This window comes from Cherax quadricarinatus, chromosome 92, assembly GCF_038502225.1.
Source record: "Cherax quadricarinatus isolate ZL_2023a chromosome 92, ASM3850222v1, whole genome shotgun sequence".
Lineage (NCBI taxonomy): Eukaryota > Metazoa > Arthropoda > Malacostraca > Decapoda > Parastacidae > Cherax > Cherax quadricarinatus.
In genome coordinates, this window is record NC_091383.1 from 5776334 (window position 1) to 5802833 (window position 26500).

At 41.6% G+C, this 26500-nt stretch overlaps 1 protein-coding gene across 2 annotated transcripts in view; it reads left to right on the top strand.

The window, feature by feature from the left end:
• The window catches only part of LOC128698308 (uncharacterized), a 152443-nt gene that overhangs the window by 82141 nt on the left and 43802 nt on the right, over window positions 1–26500 (top strand). For both annotated transcript variants that reach the window (XM_070104493.1, XM_070104494.1), the window contains exons 3-4: window positions 1206–1421; window positions 16934–17155. In XM_070104493.1, the coding sequence (XP_069960594.1) occupies window positions 1206–1421; window positions 16934–17155 (438 nt within the window). The remainder of the gene's footprint in view (window positions 1–1205; window positions 1422–16933; window positions 17156–26500) is intronic.

Below are 26500 nucleotides of genomic sequence, written 5' to 3' on the forward strand. Positions count from 1 at the left end.
AGAAGTCACTCGTGGCGAAACGTTGCCTTTAATAAATGTTCTGAACTCTGATGATGATAAATTAGACACATGTTGATAAATTAGACACATGTGCAAGAGTTGCACATGTGTCTAATTTATCAACATGTCGGTTCTATGAACCATTCATCTACAGTCCTGAACTCTACACAAACGCCTTTACCTGTTTATTTAATCACCTCCCGAGCTAAAAAATATAAATAACGTGGGACAGTGCTGTGAGGATGAGTCTTGGTGCTTTGGTTTGCAGCAGAATCACATTACGAGATACCAGAACAGTTTAAAACAGCCTTCTGTTACCAACAGATCACATTAATGAGGATAAATGGTATGAAATATCGAAAAGATGGATACAAACAGATGTAGTGTACTGGACGTTATCTCTGCAAACCTTTATTTCTCCAGTATTTGGAGTTTCTGAGAGCTGGTAATTACTAAGTACCAGGACCTTGAGCTTTGCTGTTAGGAAATCTTTGAAGCTATCGTACTTAGTTATACTTTAGTGGAATTCTTGACGATATCCTCATTTGCATTACTGAAGTCTCTTAGATCAGACTGGCAGATTTCAACACTGTGTCTGTAACTTATCGTAAGTGATGGAATATGACAGGGAATCTTAGCTAGGTTTTGGAAGTAAGTGGTATAAAATATCGACACAGTGGAAATATAAACACATATGCAGTATAATGTGATCCTTTATTGACGACGTATCGCCCACACAGTGGACTTTATCAAGTCACAAAAAGATCTAGCTGGGGTGGAAGGCAGCATTCTCAAACCTGACTTCATCCTATAAATACTCACGTACCTTCCACCCAGGTAGATCTGTCTGTGACTTAATAAAGTCCACTGTGTGGGCGAAACGTTGTCAATAAAGGATCACATTATACTGCATATGTGTTTATATTTCCATAGCTAGCTTTTGTTTCCAGTATGAAATTACAGCGACACACTGTAGGTATTTCCGCTCTGTAACTATCGTATAGCAAAGATAACAGCACACTGCCGATATATCAAATTTTTCTGGGAATACCTATTCATTGCTCTCTCTTTCTGAGCTGTCTTCCAGTTTCTTGCTTCCTTCTTCATTTATTGTTCCATTTCCACCTATGTCTTGTCTCAACCACCTTCGTTCTTTTTACATAGTCGTTCATGTGGCATGTAAACAAGTTATCTGTCTCCCACAGGCTGCGAGAACGTTTGGGTAGGGACACAGTCTCCCCTGGAAGACACGACTGTCCCTGGGACCCACCAGAGGGACGCCGGAGTCCCTGATGCACCAGATAACGGAAATAGAGAGGTCAGGGGAGGGACGCTGGAGGCTGCCGCGTTCACAATCAAAGAACGACCTCTTGACACAGCGAATTCTTATGTTGACGTCAATGTTACATTACACCACCAGGGTAAGACACACTTACTCACCTGTTTATATCCACCTGTTTATGGTCCCAAAAACCTGCACTTTGAGGAGGATCTTATGGCAACGTTTCGGTCCATCCTGGACCATTGTCTTCGACCGAAACGTCGTTATAAGCTTCATCTCCTAAGTGCTTTAGTAAACTGTTCCATCCACAATACTGTGACTTTATTTTTAATGTTTGGGGTTGTTGGGGTTGAGTCACAGCTCCTGGCTCACCCTTTTTGTACCAGATCCCAGCCCTTTAATGTATTCCGTCTGTCATATCAAGTCATTTAAGTATATTGTACGTTGATAATGATAATGATAATAAACACATTATTATCACTAATGATAATAATAACGTATACAATATTGAGTGACTTTGTTGATAAATAAGACACTTGTGTAACATTTGGGTATCTATATTCTGGAAACATTTCCAGAATAGATACCAAAATTTTGCACAAGGGTCTGATTGATCAGTAATATTGTGTATATCGATTAAGCCTTGATAGTTTCTCCAGAGTTGAGGTTGAGGTTGACTAGTAAGAGTCTACATAAAAGGAGAGAGAGTAGAATGGGAAGCCGTTGTACGTAATGTTTAGAGGAAGACACAGTGGGAAAGTATAATTGATTGGTTCGCCAGGAACTGCGTCTTAACACGGGTCTTAATCCTAAGATGGTCTATTTGAGGATCTTCAAGATGTGACTCAAGAAATCGTAATGACACGATTGCAAATAAACCATACCCCCGGCCGGGATTGAACCCGCGGTCATAGAGTCTCAAAACTCCAGCCCGTCGCGCTAGCCACTAGACCAGCTAGCCACAATAAGATTCATCCAACTAGGTATATTTCTACACCATAGGAAAGTTAGCACAGGCACCTCTGTGACCACAAATGCAAGTTTTTACAGACGAATCTCCAGCTAGCGTGGCCGTGACGAACTCTAGCTCAAGTCCCTTCACTGCCGTCAACATGACTCAAGAAATCGTAATGACACGATTGGCTAGCTGGTCTAGTGGCTAACGCGACGGGCTGGAGTTTTGAGACTCTATGACCGCGGGTTCAATCCCGGCCGGGGGTATGGTTTATCTTCAAGATGTGTTCACGTATCTGAGGTTGACAGTTACGACGTCTTCACCTGTGGATTAAATGTCTATTTAATTCAGCTGTTCTGTAGCGGTGATCAGTGTCTTGCTGTAGTCCTTATAGAGCTGAGGTCATATGGCCTCCCATTATTGTCTCTGAGCTCTGTGTTGGATGGTCGGGTAAATATAGACAACGGAGATGAAAAAAAAATATAATCATTGCAGTAGGCTAACTGGTCCATGATGTTTGCGACGGCATCATCATCATCATCATCATCATCATCATTATTAACAGTAGTTAAGGCAACTCATTTATTGTTTTGAGAACTCTTGCCAATACATCAGAGATAAACATTATCTTACAATAAAGTTGGTAGAATTACCGACAATATGTAAAGTAAAAGGACACAAGTGCAACTAATGTGGCATTTATTGTGGCAACGTTTCGCTCATTTATCCAGGAGCTTTATCAAGCCATTACAAACAATACATGGACACAGAGGGTATATAAAGGCTCAGAGTGAGGTGAATACTAGTGAGGTACCATTTCGATGTTCACTAGTGGTAGTAGTAGTAGTAGTAGTAGTAGTAGTAGTAGTAGTGGTACAAAAGTAATACAATATGGTAGAGCAATTAATTCGTACATGAGTAAAAGGATATAAAAGCTATTACTTGGGTAACATAAAAATAGGTTGGACAAATATAAACTGGAATGAGGCAGCTTGTTTCAGTGTTCACTCTCTGTGCTTTGTGTAGTATAACAGGAGAGACTATGTGATGGCAGGGTTTACTGTTTTCAGGAGGATTCTTGCTAAGACTTCGGAGATGGTGAAGCTGCCGTTGTTTTGTTTAATTGTATTCGAAACAGCGATCAGTGCTGATTCAAGGCACTTGCGTGTGCGGAAATTAGTTTCTTTTATCACTAATTGGGCGTCTCTGAATTTCATAAGATGATTGGTGGAATTTCGGTGTTGTACACAGGCGTTGTTTAAGTTGTCGTTCCTACATGCGTATATGTGTTCATTGAGGCGGGTGTCGAGGTTTCTTGCTGTTTCACCTACGTAGATCTTGTCACAGCCTCCACAGGGTATAGTGTAAACTCCTGCATTGACTGGTTCGTGGTGCTTGGGTTTTGTCCTGGTTAGATCCTTTATTGAAGTGGTAGAAGCGATGGCGACTCTGGTGTTAGCTTGTGAAAGTACTTTTGAGACGTTTAGTGCAACCTGGCTGTTGGGAAGAATTATAACTTTGTTGGGAGCGGTGTTGATGCGTGGAGAATTGATGATCTGAAGAGCTCTTTTCTTGCAGTCTTTGATGAAAAAAGAAGGAAATTGTAACTCAGTGAATGTTTGGTGAATGTAAGTACATTCCTCGTCAAGAAACTCAGGACTACAAATTCGGTATGCTCTTAGGAAAAACCCGATGATGATGCCTCTTTTGGTCTTGGTATCTTGACTGGAATAGAAGTGTGTGAGATCATTTTTATTGGTGGGTTTCCGATAAACTTGAAATCTTAGGTTGTTGTCTACTTTGTGAATGAGGACGTCGAGGAAAGGTAGCTTGTCATTGGACTCTTCTTCTAGTGTAAACTGAATCGCTGGTTCAACTGCGTTGAGCCTTGCCTGAAGATCCCGTACATCAAAACGTTTTGGAGTTATTACGAGGACATCGTCCACGTAACGTAACCAAGTGACGCTTGAAGGGATGATGTTGGCGAAGTGTTCGGACTCTAGGTGTTCCATGTATAAGTTGGCTAGGACGGCACTTATTGGGGACCCCATTCCCATGCCGTAGGTTTGTTTGTAGAGCTTGTTATTGAAGGAAAAACAGTTGAAGTTAACACAGAGTTCAATCAAGTCAACAAAATCTCCGGGAGGTAAAGGAAGATTAAGGTCCTGGTTGACTTTACGTCGTAGAACCTCGATGGCTTTTTTGGTAGGTACTTTTGTGAAGAGGGAAGTCACATCCAAACTGCTTAGTTTCTTGTTACGGATGGAGAGGTTACGGATGCGGTTGAGAAGGTCGCCTGAGTGTTTAAGATGAGCGGGGCTGATGGTCCCCAGAAGGCAGGAAAGATGTTTGGCAAGAACTCCGGCTAGTTTGTGTGGAGCACTGCCTATTCCTGACGTGATTGGTCTGAGAGGAATATTGTGTTTATGGGTCTTGGGTAAACCATACATGTGTGCTGGTTTAGGGTTGCTTGGTAACAAGTACAGAAGTTTCTTCCCTTCTCTAGTGCGTTTGAGTATTTGTCTGGTTTTGTATAGAAAGTCTTTGGTGAGCGTCTCCCACTGTTGAGTGCTGATGGGTTCGTATGTAGATTGATCATTCAAAAGGTCCATCATTTTAGTGTTGTAGTCACTGGTGTTGAGTATGACGACTCCACCTCCTTTGTCGGCGGTGGTGACGATAATGTTGGGGTCGTTGGCGAGGTCCTTAAGGGCAGTGATGTATCTTCTAGGAAGATTAGAAGAAGAAGGTTCACATAAAGCTGCAGTGAGAAGGCCCTGTATATAACCCTTCTGGAAGTTGCTGTCACTGAGTCTGGGACTCAAATTTACCACCAACATACGCAAACCTAACTATCAACTCAATCTTGTTACCAGGAACCATAGACACAGTGACAGCAACTTCCAGAAGGGTTATATACAGGGCCTTCTCACTGCAGCTTTATGTGAACCTTCTTCTTCTAATCTTCCTAGAAGATACATCACTGCCCTTAAGGACCTCGCCAACGACCCCAACATTATCGTCACCACCGCCGACAAAGGAGGTGGAGTCGTCATACTCAACACCAGTGACTACAACACTAAAATGATGGACCTTTTGAATGATCAATCTACATACGAACCCATCAGCACTCAACAGTGGGAGACGCTCACCAAAGACTTTCTATACAAAACCAGACAAATACTCAAACGCACTAGAGAAGGGAAGAAACTTCTGTACTTGTTACCAAGCAACCCTAAACCAGCACACATGTATGGTTTACCCAAGACCCATAAACACAATATTCCTCTCAGACCAATCACGTCAGGAATAGGCAGTGCTCCACACAAACTAGCCGGAGTTCTTGCCAAACATCTTTCCTGCCTTCTGGGGACTATCAGCCCCGCTCATCTTAAACACTCAGGCGACCTTCTCAACCGCATCCGTAACCTCTCCATCCGTAACAAGAAACTAAGCAGTTTGGATGTGACTTCCCTCTTCACAAAAGTACCTACCAAAAAAGCCATCGAGGTTCTACGACGTAAAGTCAACCAGGACCTTAATCTTCCTTTACCTCCCGGAGATTTTGTTGACTTGATTGAACTCTGTGTTAACTTCAACTGTTTTTCCTTCAATAACAAGCTCTACAAACAAACCTACGGCATGGGAATGGGGTCCCCAATAAGTGCCGTCCTAGCCAACTTATACATGGAACACCTAGAGTCCGAACACTTCGCCAACATCATCCCTTCAAGCGTCACTTGGTTACGTTACGTGGACGATGTCCTCGTAATAACTCCAAAACGTTTTGATGTACGGGATCCTCAGGCAAGGCTCAACGCAGTTGAACCAGCGATTCAGTTTACACTAGAAGAAGAGTCCAATGACAAGCTACCTTTCCTCGACGTCCTCATTCACAAAGTAGACAACAACCTAAGATTTCAAGTTTATCGGAAAGCCACCAATAAAAATGATCTCACACACTTCTATTCCAGTCAAGATACCAAGACCAAAAGAGGCATCATCATCGGGTTTTTCCTAAGAGCATACCGAATTTGTAGTCCTGAGTTTCTTGACGAGGAATGTACTTACATTCACCAAACATTCACTGAGTTACAATTTCCTTCTTTTTTCATCAAAGACTGCAAGAAAAGAGCTCTTCAGATCATCAATTCTCCACGCATCAACACCGCTCCCAACAAAGTTATAATTCTTCCCAACAGCCAGGTTGCACTAAACGTCTCAAAAGTACTTTCACAAGCTAACACCAGAGTCGCCATCGCTTCTACCACTTCAATAAAGGATCTAACCAGGACAAAACCCAAGCACCACGAACCAGTCAATGCAGGAGTTTACACTATACCCTGTGGAGGCTGTGACAAGATCTACGTAGGTGAAACAGCAAGAAACCTCGACACCCGCCTCAATGAACACATATACGCATGTAGGAACGACAACTTAAACAACGCCTGTGTACAACACCGAAATTCCACCAATCATCTTATGAAATTCAGAGACGCCCAATTAGTGATAAAAGAAACTAATTTCCGCACACGCAAGTGCCTTGAATCAGCACTGATCGCTGTTTCGAATACAATTAAACAAAACAACGGCAGCTTCACCATCTCCGAAGTCTTAGCAAGAATCCTCCTGAAAACAGTAAACCCTGCCATCACATAGTCTCTCCTGTTATACTACACAAAGCACAGAGAGTGAACACTGAAACAACCTGCCTCATTCCAGTCTATATTTGTCAAACCTATTTTTATGTTACCCAAGAAATAGCTTTTATATCCTTTTACTCATGTACGAATTAATTGCTCTACCATATTGTATTACTTTTGTCACTACCACTACTACTACTACTACTACTACCACTAGTGAACATCGAAATGGTACCTCACTAGTATTCACCTCACTCTGAGCCTTTATATACCCTCTGTGTCCATGTATTGTTTGTAATGGCTTGATAAAGCTCCTGGAGAGCGAAACGTTGCCACAATAAATGTCACATTAGTTGCACTTGTGTCCTTTTACTTTACAACGTGAAGCTGAAGCAAGAATGTGGAGACTCGTATACTGTCAAGATGAGGGGGAGAAAATCTTGACGACAGGAGAGGTGGTCAGTCCCACAGCCTCGTCAGGGACAACATGAGTAAGCCGTGTGTTGTCCACTGGAATATTAACAATTCTTTGGGCCATTGTACTGATAAAGAATTAGACACAAGTACAACATCTTCAAGACTACGGTACTCTTCTCCAACTCCAAGACTGAGGGACTGATTACCTCATCTTTTGTATATATAGTTCTGCAGTTTTCACATTATGTCATTGTACTGATACAGTCACTGGATGTCCAGTTGTCGACTAATGGAGCCGCAAGTTTCTAGCAGTATCACCCTAGCAGTCTACACTAATTATTCTCGACAAAGTGTAACTTACAAACCATACCTCGGGCGGGACTGAACCCGCGCTCAGAGAGTCTCAAAACTCCAGCCCGTCTCTGACCCCCCGGGTTCAATCCCGGCCGGGGAATGGTTTGTTTACAATCGTGTCATTACTATTTCGTGAGTCATGTTACTGACACTCTGTATCTCTACAACAAACTTTATTTATTCAATAGGTGCATTGTTTTCAACAAAGTCTTCTTCCCTGCATTTTCTGACGTTATTTTCCTGAACACTGAGACAGATGGAGGTGTTGTCTTTGCCTGACATGATGTTATATAACCAATTAACTGTATCTTACACGTAGATAAATGGTTCAGAGAACCGAGAGGTTGATAAATTAGACACATGTGCAACACTTGGGTATCTTTATTGAGGAAACGTTTCGCCAGCCATTGATTCATCAGTCCATACAAAGAATGATGGACTGATTACATCGACTCAAGGCTGAGGGACTGATTACCTCAAACTCCTTCTGTCCTTCACTATTTTCTTTTGTATGGACTGATGAAGGCACTGCCTGGCAAAACGTTACAACAGTAAAGATACCCAAGTGTTGTACATGTTTTTAATTTGTATCTTCCATACAAGCTTTCGGACTACACATTCTGTCTTGTCTTCCAGTCACTGTTACAGAATGCGTCTTCTGTGGATCCAATTTGCACGTCTCCAACAGCGAGTATATTCTTATCTTCGATACTAGAGGTGCTTGACCACTGTACATTCTTCCTGGAATACACCAATTTCCATTCTTCAACTCGTTCTCAAATCTCTTTCCCACTAACCAATTTCCATTCTTCAACTCGTTCTCAAATCTCTTTCTCACTAACCAATTTCCATTCTTCAACTCGTTCTCAAATCTCTTTCCCACTAACCAATTTCCATTCTTCAACTCGTTCTCAAATCTCTTTCCCACTAACCAATTTCCATTCTCAAACTCGTTCTCAAATCTCTTTTCCACTAACCAATTTCCATTCTTCAACTCGTTCTCAAATCTCTTTCCCACTAACCAATTTCCATTCTTCAACTCGTTCTCAAATCTCTTTCCCACTAAGCAATTTCCATTCTTCAACTCGTTCTCAAATCTCTTTCCCACTAACCAATTTCCATTCTTCAACTCGTTCTCAAATCTCTTTCCCACTAAGCAATTTCCATTCTTCAACTCGTTCTCAAATCTCTTTCTCACTAACCAATTCCATTCTTCAACTCGTTCTCAAATCTCTTTCCAACTAACCAATTTCCATTCTTCAACTCGTTCTCAAATCTCTTTCCCACTAAGCAATTTCCACTCATCACTCGTAATATTTTTCCCTCTGATTACACTCTTATTTTTGACACTGTCAATTCCTTCACACTTATTATTACACATTCCTCCTTAGTAAATTCCAATTATAGGCCTAAAACATGATAGTCCTCCAAATTTGTTTAAACAAATTATATTAGCTAAGGAGAGTTTAGTTGAAGACTCGTGGCTGTCTTCAAGAGGGAACCGAATAGATTCCTGATTAGCCAGGCTGTGGTTCTTACTTTGGGCTGAGTGATCTGGCCATCCACTAGGAGGCCTGGTTCATGACCAGGCCTAGCGGGGGTGTTGACCCCCGGAGCACTCTCCAGGTATACTCCAGGTAGACTCTCCAGGTAAGTTAGGACTCAGCCCCAGGACAAGTAACATGGTCTATATTGGCCTCAGAACTATTATTATTATTATTATTATTATTATTATTATTATTATTATTATTATTATTATTATTATTGATCAGCAGCACCGCCCTGCTTACCAGAACTTAAAGAAATATAGGTGTTGGCCAAGGTAATACACAGGTACAGTTCAACACAAGTTAGCTGGGTAGCTAACAGAACCCCACGTCTGCCACTAACCCTACCACTAACTCTGTCACTAACCCTGTCACTAACCCTGTCACTAACCCTGTCACTAACCCTGTCACTAACCCTGCCACTAACCCTGCCACTAACTAGTCAATAATAATATTCTATATACTTTGCACTGATATTTCCGAATAAAATTTAGTGTAGTGGGAATCGTTCTATCAATATCGATAATCTGTTTATTCCTTCTAATTGGTGTCATTGTTTTCCTCTAAATGACCTCTGGCAGAAGACGACCTTGGTGTTATTTAGACTGTATAACAATCTATTTTATTCAGTTTTTACCACCAAGAAAAACCTGTATAGTTTTACGACCAGCAGCGCATATTCTGGTGTGTGTGTGTGTGTGTGTGTGTGTGTGTGTGTGTGTGTGTGTATGTGTGTTAGTTAGTTACCATTTTGTCCTAGGCACATGTCGATTAGACACTAGGCCTGTTGTGTGTGTGTAGGTGTGTAGGTGTGTAGGTGTGTAGTTGTGTAGGTGTGTGTGTGTGTGTGTGTGTGTGTGTATGTGTGTTAGTTAGTTACCATTTTGTCCTAGGCACATGTCGATTAGACACTAGGCCTGTTGTGTGTGTGTAGGTGTGTAGGTGTGTAGGTGTGTAGTTGTGTAGCTGTGTGTGTGTGTTTGTGTGTGTGTTTGTGTGTGTGTTTGTGTGTGTGTGTGTGTGTGTGTGTATGTGTGTTAGTTAGTTACCATTTTGTCCTAGGCACATGTCGATTAGACACTAGGCCTGTTGTGTGTGTGTGTGTGTGTAGGTGTGTAGGTGTGTAGGTGTGTAGGTGTGTAGGTGTGTGTGTGTGTGTGTGTGTGTGTGTGTGTGTGTGTGTGTGTGTGTGTGTGTGTGTGTGTGTGTGTGTGTGAGCATTCACTAATCTGTATTTGCAGGGGTCGATTCACAGCTCTTCGCTACTCGCTACTAGGTCCTCTCTCTCTCCCTGCTCCATGAGCTTTATCATACCTCTTCTTAAAGCTATGTATGGTTCCTGCCTCCACTACATCACTTGCCAGACTATTCCACTTACTGACAACTCTGTGACTGAAGAAATACTTCCTAACATCCCTGTGACTCATCTGAGTCTTCAGCTTCCAACTGTGACCCCTTGTTGCTGTGTCCCATCTCTGGAACATTCTGTCTCTGTCCACCTTGTCAATTACTCTCAGTATTTTATACGTCGTTATCATGTCTCCCCTATCTCTCTTGTCCTCTAATGACGTCAGGTTGTGCGTGCAAATTAATTTGTTTGTACTCGCTTATGTAAGGTTGATGGGGGTCGAATTTCTGCTCCTGGCCCTGCCTCTTAATTAGCTGCTAGTTGTGTTCACTCCTAGCTTCATGGGGCCCAGTCATACCTGTTCTTAGAGCGATGTATGCGGCCTGTCTCCACTCCATCATCATTCAGGACATCGTACTTCCTGACCACATTAAGCTGAAAAAATATTTCCTGACTTCAACAACTTACATTTATGCCATCATGGTTTTACACAGTCATTCCTGACAAGTTCTCTGGTGATTTTCTACGTCGTTACCATGTCTCTCTTAGTTCTTCCAGCCTTCAATATTGCCAGGTTCAATTCCTTTATTCTTCCTTCGTAGCTCTGCAGCTACTTTCGTCGTAGATCCCCGTTCTGTATCTACTTTCTTGACGTCATTTATAAGGTGCGGGTTCTACTCTACACACTCAAATATGGACCCCATATATGTTGAATATAGAGTCATGAACGACTCTTTAGTGAGGCTCCTGATATATAACCCTCCAGGAAACACAAGGTTATGAAAAGGGCAGAAGGTAAAAGGAGGCCAAATATTTAGTGTAGGCTTGGAGAACAGAGACTAACCCTCTGTCCAGGAGGACCTAGAAGTGACTTGGAGAACAGAGACTAACCCTCTGTCCAGGAGAACCTAGAAGTGACTTGGAGAACAGAGGCTACAAACGTCTGTCCAGGGGAACCTAGAAGTGACTTGGAGAACAGAGACTACAAATGTCTGTCCAGGAGAACCTAGAAGTTACTTGGAGAACAGAGACTACAAATGTCTATCCAGGAGAACCTAGAAGTGACTTGGAGAACAGAGACTGCAAATGTCTGTCCTGGAGAACCTAGAAGTGACTTGGAGAACAGAGGATACAAACGTCTGTCCAGGAGAACCTAGAAGTTACTTGGAGAACAGAGACTGCAAATGTCTGTCCAGGGGAACCTAGAAGTTACTTGGAGAACAGAGACTGCAAATGTCTGTCCTGGAGAACCTAGAAGTGACTTGGAGAACAGAGACTACAAATGTCTGTCCTGGAGAACCTAGAAGTGACTTGGAGAACAGAGGCTACAAACGTCTGTCCAGGGGAACCTAGAAGTTACTTGGAGAACAGAGACTGCAAATGTCTGTCCTGGAGAACCTAGAAGTGACTTGGAGAACAGAGGCTACAAATGTCTGTCCAGGAGAACCTAGAAGTGACTTGGAGAACAGAGACTGCAAATGTCTGTCCTGGAGAACCTAGAAGTGACTTGGAGAACAGAGGCTACAAACGTCTGTCCAGGAGAACCTAGAAGTTACTTGGAGAACAGAGACTACAAATGTCTGTCCAGGAGAACCTAGAAGTGACTTGGAGAACAGAGACTGCAAATGTCTGTCCTGGAGAACCTAGAAGTTACTTGGAGAACAGAGGCTACAAATGTCTGTCCAGGAGAACCTAGAAGTTACTTGGAGAACAGAGACTACAAATGTCTGTCCAGGAGAACCTAGAAGTGACTTGGAGAACAGAGATTGCAAATGTCTGTCCTGGAGAACCTAGAAGTTACTTGGAGAACAGAGGCTACAAATGTCTGTCCAAGAGAACCTAGAAGTGACTTGGAGAACAGAGACTACAAACCTCTGTCCAGGAGGACCTAGAAGTGACTTGGAGAACAGAGGCTACAAACCTCTGTCCAGGAGGACCTAGAAGTGACTTGGAGAACAGAGACTACAATTGTCTGTCCAGGAGGACCTAGGAATGAGCATAGATAGGAGAGGTCATAAGTTTTTTGTTATCTTAGAAGCTCACATCATCACAATAACCCATACAACTAATATGCGTTTTAAAACTCCTTTCTGATAAACCCTGCAGCTTGTTTAAGTCCACTAGTCTACCTCCAACATTTCTCTGTCTTGAGTTTGACTCGATTCAGTAATTTCAATTCACCTGTGAGCAAATTGGATTCTCTCTTCTAGTATTTCCTTCACATATACCAGAAACAGTAATGGTCCCAGCATCGTTCCTTGTTACAGCTCTCCACTATATAAATAACCCATATATAGGAGAGAGAAGCTTATGACAACATTTCGGTCTGACTCGGTCTATTTACAAGTCACAATAACACACAAAGGTGAGGGAGCCAGTGTATGTAGGAGAGGAGGACAGAGACGGGATAAAGAGAGGAAGAAGAAAGAAGTGAAGCAGTGATAGAAGTATTGCTGGTAGTGGAAGTAGTAGTAGTAGTAGTAGTAGTAGTAGTAGTAGTAGTAGTAGTAATGGTAGCAGTAGTGATAATAGTAGTAGCCTGTTTCTGTGTAGTTATTTTTGATTGCTTTCCATTAGGTGTTCTCTGATCCAGTGTAGTGTCTTTCTTATTGTCCCTGACTGCTCCTCATCCTTGTTTTTGGCCCCGTGTCTTGTGGACTAGTGTCAAATATCTTTTTTTTTTTTTGCTGTTCAGAATTATGCGCAGTTTTCTCGCCCCCACTCATAACCTCTCTCTCTCTCTCTCTCTCTCTCTCTCTCTCTCTCTCTTTATTTCTCTCTCTTTTACACTAAGGTTTTACATGGGTAGGTTTACGTTCCTAACTCTATTTACAAGCTAAAAGCTCTTACCTACATCAGCTTATTTTAAATCTTTCTCTCTCTCTCTCTCCCTCTCTAACTCTCTCTGTTTATGTCTGTCTGTCTCTATCCCTCCTGTCTCGCTTCTGTTACTTTGTTATGCAACACAAACAGAGTCTTGAAATAAAATATCCCATCTCTAAACCCATGTTGTTTGTCGATTACGTATCTTCTACTTTCCAGCTGCACAACCTGCCACAATTTAAAAAATATTATCCATTACTTACATAATATACACAACAGTGATAATAGCAACCTGACTCTCCTGTTCCTGGAATATTAGGATTCAACTCACTGTCTCCCACATCTCTGGCAACCGTCTCCCTTAAACCAGTCTATAAATTTTAGCCAGTAATTAGCACATGCGTCTCCTTCTTTCAGAATTTAAGGCAAAACATTGTTAGATTTTCTCATTTTTGAGTATTTGGCTAAGCTGTTTCTTTACCATATTGTGTATTGAACGTCCAGTAATTATTGACATATGAACATCAATGGTAGACAATACCGACAAGATGGCAAGTTAGACACATGTGCAACATCTGGGTATCTTTACCATGTAGACGTTCCACCATCCATTGGCTTTATCAGTACAACACAGAAGACTGAGGAAGTAAACATGGGGCAATCAGTCCCTCACACTAGAAGCGAAACGTCTCCACAATAAAGACACCCGAGTGTTGAACATGTGTCTAGTTTATTACTGACATATACATCTGGTGTCGATCCTCCGTCAGCCTATACCACCTAAAATACTATATCTCCATGGTTCTTGGACTGATTAGTACCCATTATCTCTGTATCTGACTGAAGAAGCCTACTGTGCGGGCGAAACGTTTCCACAAACGTCATAACTGTTGCACATGTGTCTTAATCATCACCTCCGTAAGTTGCATATATAGATGTTCGAGATTTTCCTTGCTATACCCCGGGAGTTTTTTCCTGCATTGATCACCTGGTTTTCCTTCTCATGGGATTATATAGCTGTTTGGGTTTGCTGTTTTCCTTCTTGTGGTGCAATGTTATTGTCGAAGTGTCTCACTATATCATTGCATCAATCATGGGGAAGCTCTAAACCCATACAAGTCATGCAGTGCCTCGAGGAATGTAGGGTATTCAGGCTTGATTCACGGAACTGGAGTATTTATCCAGTTCCCTGGATCAAGAGCCCCTCACCAGCATCAAGGAACATATTGTTTTCTTTCTCACTTTTCCCTCCCGTCGATGTTTTTGTCTTATTAATGAAAATACGATACCAGATATATTAAGAAAATTTTCTAAATTTGCTTGTAACAGATAAGTGAACTGTAGATATAAATCCAGATGTTCTCCTGTTAACCCTTTTGAGGCCTAGTTTCTAGGCCTATTGTGTATCCATATGTTCTTGTACTACCATCCACAGGATGGATATGAGGTACACAATAAACTAGCGACTACCAATCCACAGGATGGATATGAGGAACACAATAAACTAGCCACTACCATCCACAGGATGGATATGAGGTACACAATAATCTAGCCACTACCATCCACAGGATGGATATGAGGTACACAATAAACTAGCCACTACCATCCACAGGATGGATATGAGGTACACAATAAACTAGCCACTACCATCCACAGGATGGATATGAGGTACACAATAAACTAGCCACTACCATCCACAGGATGGATATGAGGTACACAATAAACTAGCCACTACCATCCACAGGATGGATATGAGGTACACAGTAAACTAGCCACTACCATCCACAGGATGGATATGAGGTACACAATAAACTAGCCACTACCATCCACAGGATGGATATGAGGTACACAATAAACTAGCCACTACCATCCACAGGATGGATATGAGGTACACAATAAACTAGCCACTACCATCCACAGGATGGACATGAGGTACACAATAAACTAGCCACTACCATCCACAGGATGGATATGAGGTACACAATAAACTAGCCACTACCATCCACAGGATGGATATGAGGTACACAATAAACTAGCCACTACCATCCACAGGATAGATACTTTTGCACTTTTGTTGACGGTTTCTCTCTTTGATATACTTTGAAGAGTTTAGAGAGTCTTTCTACTCACGGAGCCTGTCCAGGAGCCAGGCTCGTCTCGTTCTAGCCTGGTTAGTCAGGCTGTTGCTGCTAGAGGCCCGCTGGCCCACATATCCATCACAGCGGGGTTAATTTGGAACCTGGTGAAGATATTTGTCCAGTTTCCTCCGGAAGATTTCTACACTTGTTCCAGCAGTGTTTCTGATATCTTGAAGACTTCTACACTTGTTCCAGCAGTGGTTCTGATATCTTGAAGACTTCTGCACTTGTTCCAGCAGTGTTTCTGATATCTTGAAGACTTCTACACTTGTTCCAGCAGTGGTTCTGATATCTTGAAGACTTCTGCACTTGTTCCAATAGTGTTTCTGATATCTTGAAGACTTCTACACTTCTTCCACCAGTGTTTCTGATATCTTGAAAACTTCTACACTTGTTTCAGCAGTGTTTCTGATATCTTGAAGACTTCTACACTTGTTCCAGCAGTGTTTCTGATATCTTGAAGACTTCTACACTTGTTCCAGCAGTGTTTCTGATATCTTGAAGACTTCTACACTTGTTCCAGCAGTGTTTCTGATATCTTGAAGACTTCTACACTTCTTCCACCAGTGTTTCTGATATCTTGAAGACTTCTACACTTGTTTCAGCAGTGTTTCTGATATCTTGAAGACTTCTACACTTGTTCCAGCAGTGTTTCTGATATCTTGAAGACTTCTACACTTGTTCCAGCAGTGTTTCTGATATCTTGAAGACTTCTACACTTGTTCCAGCAGTGTTTCTGATATCTTGAAGACTTCTACACTTGTTCCAGCAGTGTTTCTGATATCTTGAAGACTTCTACACTTGTTCCAGCAGTGTTTCTGATATCTTGAAGACTTCTACACTTGTTCCAGCAGTGTTTCTGATATCTTGAAGACTTCTACACTTGTTCCAGCAGTGTTTCTAATATCTTGAAGACTTCTACACTTGTTCCAGCAGTGTTTCTAATACCTTGAAGACTTCTACACTTGTTCCAGCAGTGTTTCTGTTATCTTGAAGACTTCTACACTTGTTCCAGCAATGTTTCTCATATCTTGAAGACTTATACACTTGTTCCAGCAGTGTTTCTGATATCCAGAAGACTTCTGCACTTGTTCCCGCAGTGGTTCTGATATCTTGAAGACTTCTACACTTGTTCCAGCAGTGTTTCTGATATCTTGAAGACTTCTACACTTGTTCCAGCAGTGTTTCTGATATCTTGAAGACTTATCCACTTTTTCCAGCAGTTAGATGTATTCTTGCTGATACATCCTATCTCTATTTCCTTGTTCAGTAACACAAACAATAATTAACAATGGTATCCCTCCAGGGCTAGCAATACCGAGATGGTAGAGCGTAGGACTCTCAGTTTATAGACCGCGGTTCACTCACCCCAGTCCATTCTACTATTCATTCACCTCAAGAATAACTTTATATTTCTCGCCTGCAGGAGAGACAGTGCTGGCACTGAGTGGGGTCACTACTTCGGGCAGACAGCAGTGTGTGATGGTAGTTTATGTGGACCTTTCTGAAGAGAGTGAGGCCATCATGCTGGGTGACCTGCCGCTACCTCACGGTACCTATAACACCACCATTTCCACTTCCAGGACTACTGTCTCCTGCCTCGGTGTCATCAATATAGGGCATCGGCGCCGTCTTCTACCAAACACAAGTGGGTTTCCAGACTTGTAAAAACAGTAATAACACGAGAGTAAACTCAGATACGGACAAGACTCAAGCCTACGAGATTAAGTCATTAATGGGTCTAGTGGTTCAGGACTCGACCCTACGAGACTTCAATCTTAAATCGGTCTAATGATTGTGGTTCAGGGCTCGACTCTACGAGACTCCAGTCTTAAATCGGTCTTATGACTGTGGTTCAGGACTCGATCCTACGAGACTCCAGTCTTAAATCGGTCTAATGATTGTGGCTCAGGACTCGATCCTACGAGACTCCAGTCTTAAATCGGTCTTATGACTGTGGTTCAGGACTCGATCCTACGAGACTCCAGTCTTAAATCGGTCTTATGACTGTGGTTCAGGACTCGATCCTACGAGACTCCAGTCTTAAATCGGTCTTATGACTGTGGTTCAGGACTCGATCCTACGAGACTCCAGTCTTAAATCGGTCTAATGATTGATATCTTAATAAAGATTTGAAAAAGTTTATTAAAATCTATAAGACTTTGGGCTTTTAATCAAAAATATCTTAATTCTAGTCATAACATTGATTTTTTTTTAAATACAGTAGAGAATATAACATACAGTAGAGAATATAACATACAGTAGAGAATATAACATACAGTAGAGAATATAACATACAGTAGAGAATATAACATACAGTAGAGAATATAACATACAGTAGAGAATATAACATACAGTAGAGAATATAACATACAGTAGAGAATATAACATACAGTAGAGAATATAACATACAGTAGAGAATATCGCAAGTATTTTGGTTTATTACCACAATATTTGTTTTATTTTCTGTTGTTAAATGCGGTTTAATTCTCTTAACTATTCACACATACACAGTGTATGGTACCATTAATTCTATGGTACTTAGACACACACAATGTATGGTTCCAACAGTGTATGGTACCACCAGTGTATGGTACAACCAGTGTATGGTACCAACACTGTATGGTACCACCAGTGTATGGTTCCAACACTGTATGGTACCACCACTGTATGGTAACCAACACTGTATGGTACCACCAGTGTATGGTTCCAACACTGTATGGTACCAACACTGTATGGTACCAACACTGTATGGTACCAACACTGTATGGTACCAACACTGTATGGTACCACCAGTGTATGGTTCCAACACTGTATGGTACCAACACTGTATGGTACCACCAGTGTATGGTTCCAACACTGTATGGTACCAACACTGTATGGTACCACCAGTGTATGGTACCAACACTGTATGGTACCAACACTGTATGGTACCAACACTGTATGGTACCAACACTGTATGGTACCAACACTGTATGGTACCAACACTGTATGGTACCAACACTGTATGGTAACCAACACTGTATGGTATCAACACTGTATGGTACCAACACTGTATGGTTCCAACACTGTATGGTACCAACACTGTATGGTACCAACACTGTATGGTACCAACACTGTATGGTACCAACACTGTATGGTACCAACACTGTATGTTACCAACACTGTATGGTACCAACACTGTATGGTACCAACACTGTATGGTTCCAACACTGTATGGTACCAACACTGTATGGTACCAACACTGTATGGTACCAACACTGTATGGTACCAACACTGTATGGTACCAACACTATGTTTCCAACACTGTATGTTTCCAACACTGTATGGTTCCAACACTGTATGGTACCAACACTGTATGGTACCAACACTGTATGGTACCAACACTGTATGGTACCAACACTGTATGGTACCAACACTGTATGGTACCACCAGTGTATGGTTCCAACACTGTATGGTACCAACACTGTATGGTACCACCAGTGTATGGTTCCAACACTGTATGGTACCAACACTGTATGGTACCACCAGTGTATGGTACCAACACTGTATGGTACCAACACTGTATGGTACCAACACTGTATGGTACCAACACTGTATGGTACCAACACTGTATGGTACCAACACTGTATGGTACCAACACTGTATGGTAACCAACACTGTATGGTATCAACACTGTATGGTACCAACACTGTATGGTTCCAACACTGTATGGTACCAACACTGTATGGTACCAACACTGTATGGTACCAACACTGTATGGTACCAACACTGTATGGTACCAACACTGTATGTTACCAACACTGTATGGTACCAACACTGTATGGTACCAACACTGTATGGTTCCAACACTGTATGGTACCAACACTGTATGGTACCAACACTGTATGGTACCAACACTGTATGGTACCAACACTGTATGGTACCAACACTATGTTTCCAACACTGTATGTTTCCAACACTGTATGTTTCCAACACTGTATGTTTCCAACACTGTATGTTTCCAACACTGTATGGTACCAACACTGTATGGTACCAACACTGTATGGTTCCAACACTGTATGGTTCCAACACTGTATGGTACCAACACTGTATGGTTCCAACACTGTATGGTACCAACACTGTATGGTACCAACACTGTATGGTACCAACACTATGTTTCCAACACTGTATGTTTCCAACACTGTATGTTTCCAACACTGTATGTTTCCAACACTGTATGTTTCCAACACTGTATGGTACCAACACTGTATGGTACCAACACTGTATGGTTCCAACACTGTATGGTACCAACACTGTATGGTACCAACACTGTATGGTACCAACACTGTATGGTACCAACACTGTATGGTTCCAACACTGTATGGTACCAACACTGTATGGTACCAACACTGTATGGTACCAACACTGTATGGTAACCAACACTGTATGGTACCAACACTGTATGGTTCCAACACTGTATGGTACCAACACTGTATGGTACCAACACTGTATGGTACCAACACTGTATGGTATCAACACAATATGGTACCAACACTGTATGGTACCAACACTGTATGGTTCCAACACTGTATGGTACCAACACTGTATGGTACCAACACTGTTTCCAACACTGTATGTTTCCAACACTGTATATTTCCAACACTGTATGTTTCCAACACTGTATGGTACCAACACTGTATGGTACCAACACTGTATGGTACCAACACTGTATGGTACCAACACTGTATGGCACCAACACTGTATGGTACCAACACTGTATGGTACCAACACTGTATGGTAACCAACACTGTATGGTATCAACACTGTATGGTACCAACACTGTATGGTACCAACACTGTATGGCTCCAACACTGTATGGTTCCAACACTGTATGGTACCAACACTGTATGGTTCCAACACTGTATGGTACCAACACTGTATGGTACCAACACTGTATGGTACCAACACTGTATGGTAACCAACACTGTATGGTATCAACACTGTATGGTACCAACACTGTATGGTTCCAACACTGTATGGTACCAACACTGTATGGTACCAACACTGTATGGTACCAACACTGTATGGTTCCAACACTGTATGGTACCAACACTGTATGGTACCAACACTGTATGGTACCAACACTGTATGGTACCAACACTGTATGGTACCAACACTATGTTTCCAACACTGTATGTTTCCAACACTGTATGTTTCCAACACTGTATGTTTCCAACACTGTATGTTTCCAACACTGTATGGTACCAACACTGTATGGTACCAACACTGTATGGTTCCAACACTGTATGGTACCAACACTGTATGGTACCAACACTGTATGGTACCAACACTGTATGGTACCAACACTGTATGGTTCCAACACTGTATGGTACCAACACTGTATGGTACCAACACTGTATGGTACCAACACTGTATGGTAACCAACACTGTATGGTACCAACACTGTATGGTTCCAACACTGTATGGTACCAACACTGTATGGTACCAACACTGTATGGTACCAACACTGTATGGTATCAACACAATATGGTACCAACACTGTATGGTACCAACACTGTATGGTTCCAACACTGTATGGTACCAACACTGTATGGTACCAACACTGTTTCCAACACTGTATGTTTCCAACACTGTATATTTCCAACACTGTATGTTTCCAACACTGTATGGTACCAACACTGTATGGTACCAACACTGTATGGTACCAACACTGTATGGTACCAACACTGTATGGCACCAACACTGTATGGTACCAACACTGTATGGTACCAACACTGTATGGTACCAACACTGTATGTTTCCAACACTGTATGTTTCCAACACTGTATGTTTCCAACACTGTATGTTTCCAACACTGTATGTTTCCAACACTGTATGGTACCAACACTGTATGGTACCAACACTGTAAGGTACCAACACTGTATGGTACCAACACTGTATGGCTCCAACACTGTATGGTTCCAACACTGTATGGTACCAACACTGTATGGTTCCAACACTGTATGGTACCAACACTGTATGGTTCCAACACTGTATGGTACCAACACTGTATGGTACCAACACTGTATGGTACCAACACTGTATGGTATCAACACAATATGGTACCAACACTGTATGGTACCAACACTGTATGGTTCCAACACTGTATGGTACCAACACTGTATGGTACCAACACTCTGTTTCCAACACTATGTTTCCAACACTGTATATTTCCAACACTGTATGTTTCCAACACTGTATGGTACCAACACTGTATGGTACCAACACTGTATGGTACCAACACTGTATGGTACCAACACTGTATGGCACCAACACTGTATGGTACCAACACTGTATGGTACCAACACTGTATGGTACCAACACTGTATGTTTCCAACACTGTATGTTTCCAACACTGTATGTTTCCAACACTGTATGTTTCCAACACTGTATGTTTCCAACACTGTATGGTACCAACACTGTATGGTACCAACACTGTAAGGTACCAACACTGTATGGTACCAACACTGTATGGTTCCAACACTGTATGGTTCCAACACTGTATGGTACCAACACTGTATGGTTCCAACACTGTATGGTACCAACACTGTATGGTTCCAACACTGTATGGTACCAACACTGTATGGTACCAACACTGTATGGTTCCAACACTGTATGGTACCAACACTGTATGGTACCAACACTGTATGGTACCAACACTGTATGGTACCAACACTGTATGGTACCAACACTGTATGTTACCAACACTGTATGGTACCAACACTGTATGGTACCAACACTGTATGTTACCAACACTGTATGGTACCAACACTGTATGTTACCAACACTGTATGGTACCAACACTGTATGGTTCCAACACTGTATGGTACCAACACTGTATGGTACCAACACTGTATGGTACCAACACTGTAAGGTACCAACACTGTATGGTACCAACACTGTATGGTACCAACACTGTATGGTACCAACACTGTATGGTACCAACACTGTATGGTACCAACACTGTAAGGTACCAACACTGTATGGTACCAACACTGTATGGTACCAACACTGTATGGTAACCAACACTGTATGGTACCAACACTGTATGGTACCAACACTGTATGGTACCAACACTGTATGGTACCAACACTGTATGGTTCCAACACTGTATGGTACCAACAATGTATGGTACCAACACTGTATGGTACCAACACTGTATGGTACCAACACTGTATGGTACCAACACTGTATGGTACCAACATTGTATGTTACCAACACTGTATGTTACCAACACTGTATGGTACCAACACTGTATGGTACCAACACTGTATGTTACCAACACTGTATGGTACCAACACTGTATGTTACCAACACTGTATGGTACCAACACTGTATGGTACCAACACTGTATGGTACCACCAGTTTATGGTTCCAACACTGTATGGTACCAACACTGTATGGTACCAACACTGTATGGTACAAACACTGTATGGTACCAACACTGTATGGTACCAACACTGTATGGTACCAACACTGTATGGTACCAACACTGTATGGTACAAACACTGTATGGTTCCAACACTGTATGGTACCAACACTGTATGGTACCAACACTGTATGGTACCAACACTGTATGGTACCAACACTGTATGGTACCAACACTGTATGGTACCAACACTGTATGGTACCAACACTGTATGGTACCAACACTGTATGGTACCAACACTGTATGGTACCAACACTGTATGGTAACAACACTGTATGGTAACCAACACTGTATGGTACCAACACTGTATGGTAACAACACTGTATGGTAACCAACACTGTATGGTACCAACACTGTATGGTACCAACACTGTATGGTACCAACACTGTATGGTACCAACACTGTATGGTACCAACACTGTATGGTACCAACACTGTATGGTACCAACACTGTATGGTACCAACACTGTATGGTAACAACACTGTATGGTAACCAACACTGTATGGTACCAACACTGTATGGTACCAACACTGTATGGTACCAACACTGTATGGTACCAACACTGTATGGTAACAACACTGTATGGTTCCTCGACATTATAAAATTTATATACGCAAAGCATGTTTACCTCAACATTAGTGATAATAAACACAGATAAAACACGTATTTTGTAACATTAATCTCAAGACAAGCAACAAAACGAGTCTTCTCAGTCACTGTCTCCACCTACACCAAGATTGATAGTTTTGATGATGCCATAGGGCGAAACGTCTTGGAAAAAGCTCGTTCTGTAATGTGTAATTTATAATCCTAGTTTGTATTGGTTTGTAGAATTATCGACAATATGTTAAGTAAAAGGACACAAGTGCAACTAATGTGATATTTTATTGTGACAACGTTTCGCTCTCCAGGAACTTTATCAAGCAGTAGCGATTTGATAAAGCTCCTGGAGAGCGAAACGTTGCCACAGTAAAATGTCACATTAGTTGCCACTCGATTCAGTCAGCATTACATTCGTTAAAGAATTAGACAAGTATCTATACTTGTAGATGTTTCGCCCTGGAAAACACTTTCCCAGATTCTGGGGACCCACAAACTGAAAAAAAAGAAGAATATTGTCCTAACTAAACCTCATGAAACACCACTGCATCCCACTGACACAGCTAACAAGATAAACGACTTCTTCTCAAACATAGGATCTAATCTTACCAGTAAAATCCCACGTACCAATGCCCATGCCGGGGACTACCTAGATGAGAATTTCACAAATTCCTTCTATCTTGTATCAACTGAGCCCACCGAAGTCACCGCGATCATAAAGTCGCTTAAAAATAACTTGGGGGATCTGTCTCACATCCCACCATTATTGTACAAGAGAGCGGCCCATGTCCTTTCGCATGCTATTACATTACTTTTTAACAAGTCACTAGAAACTAGCACCTTCCCGACACTACTCAAGACAGCAAGGGTTACACCAATACATAAAGGTGGTGACCCTACAGACGTAAACAACTATAGGCCAATATCAAACTTACCATTGTTATCCAAAATCTTTGAGAAACTCGTGCACAGGAGACTATATTCATTTATAACGGCTCAAAACATACTCAACCCCTGCCAATTTGGATTCAGGAAAAATAAAAGCACTAATGATGCAATTATAAAAATGCTAGACCTGCTTTACACAGCATTGGAAAATAAGGAATATCCGCTACGAATTTTTATTGACCTAAGAAAAGCTTTTGACACAGTAGACCACGACATCCTATTCCACAAACTTGACCACTATGGTATAAGAGGCCATGCGCTTGCATATTTTAAATCCTACCTTACTAATAGGTATCAGTATGTCACCATTAAAGACACAGCCTCATCAATACGGCCACTTGATACTGGAGTTCCGCAGGGAAGTGTCCTTGGACCCCTGCTCTTCCTCATTTACATCAATGATCTTCCAAACATATCCCAACACCTGAAACCCATTCTCTTTGCTGACGACACGACTTATGTCATCTCTCACCCTAATCTTGCCACCTTCAACACCATTGTTAACGAGGAGCTGATCAAAATATCGACTTGGATGACAGCCAATAAACTTACACTTAACACTGGCAAAACCTACTGTATTATGTTTGGTAGCAGAGCAGGAGTTGCACAACTTAACATTAAGATCGACAACACTCTAATTGCCAGACATAATGAGGGCAAATTCCTTGGCCTATACCTCGACAACAACCTAAATTTCAGCACCCATATCCAACACATAACAAAAAAAGTATCCAAAACGGTGGGGATCCAACTCCAAGATACGATACTACGTACCGCAAATTGCCCTTCTCACACTACACCATTCACTTATATATCCATACCTCACCTATGCTATCTGTGCTTGGGGTTCAACTGCAGCAACACACCTAAAGCCAATAATAACCCAACAAAAAGCTGCAGTAAGAATAATCACTAAATCCCATCCCTGGCAACCCCCCCCCCCCACTCTTCATAGATCTAAACTTACTTCCTGTTCAGAACATCCACACTTACTACTGTGCAATCTACATCTACAGGACCTTAAATTCCAATATTAACCTTGACCTAAAACGCTTTCTTGATAGTTGTGACAGAACCCACAGGCATAACACTAGACACAAACATCTCTATGACATTCCCCGTGTTCGACTAAACCTTTACAAAAATTCAATGTATTTCAAAGGACCTAAAATCTGGAACACTCTACCTGAGAACTTTAGAACTGCAGACACACTCATCACCTTCAAAACTACAGTTAGAAAACATCTTATCTCCCTGATCCACCCCGTTAACTAACTACATGATAACCACCTGGTGGTTCACACTTACACTCACTCACCCACTGACTATAAACCCAGAAATACTAATCTTAATCTTAAAATAATAAATCCTAACTAGTCATAAGTTTCCTATGATACTCCATTATAGACACTTTGTATTGTGCCAAAACAAAAGCATTCACATTGCTAAACTCACAAATTATGATGTAGTCACTTAGCCTTAATACCATAATCTGTAAGGATTTAATGTTAAGAATTAATCTAAGTCTGCTGGAAATACCTAGCCATGCTAGGTGTCCTAGTGGCCCCCTCTGTAATTAGTATTTTATAACATGTAAACCACACAATACCCAAAACCTGTAAACCCCACATTGTAACCCTTATAGAGAATAAACTTGAAGTGAATTATAAACACAAGTAGAAGACATTGTAAATATGTATAGTTCCTGGGCTGAGGGACTGATTACCTATCATCTACTGACTGCTGTATATGACTCTCGTGTCTTAGTTTCGTGTTCTTATATTGCACTGATAAAGCCACTGGATGGCGAAACGTCTAAAAGATACCCAGATGTTGCACGTATCTAATTCTTCAGTTTGCTTGTATTGCATACCACTGATATACAGTATATTAGCAAAAGAATTAACTATGTCAAAAATTGTATGCAAATATTCTGAAATGTCGAAATATTCTGTAATATATATTTTATTTTTT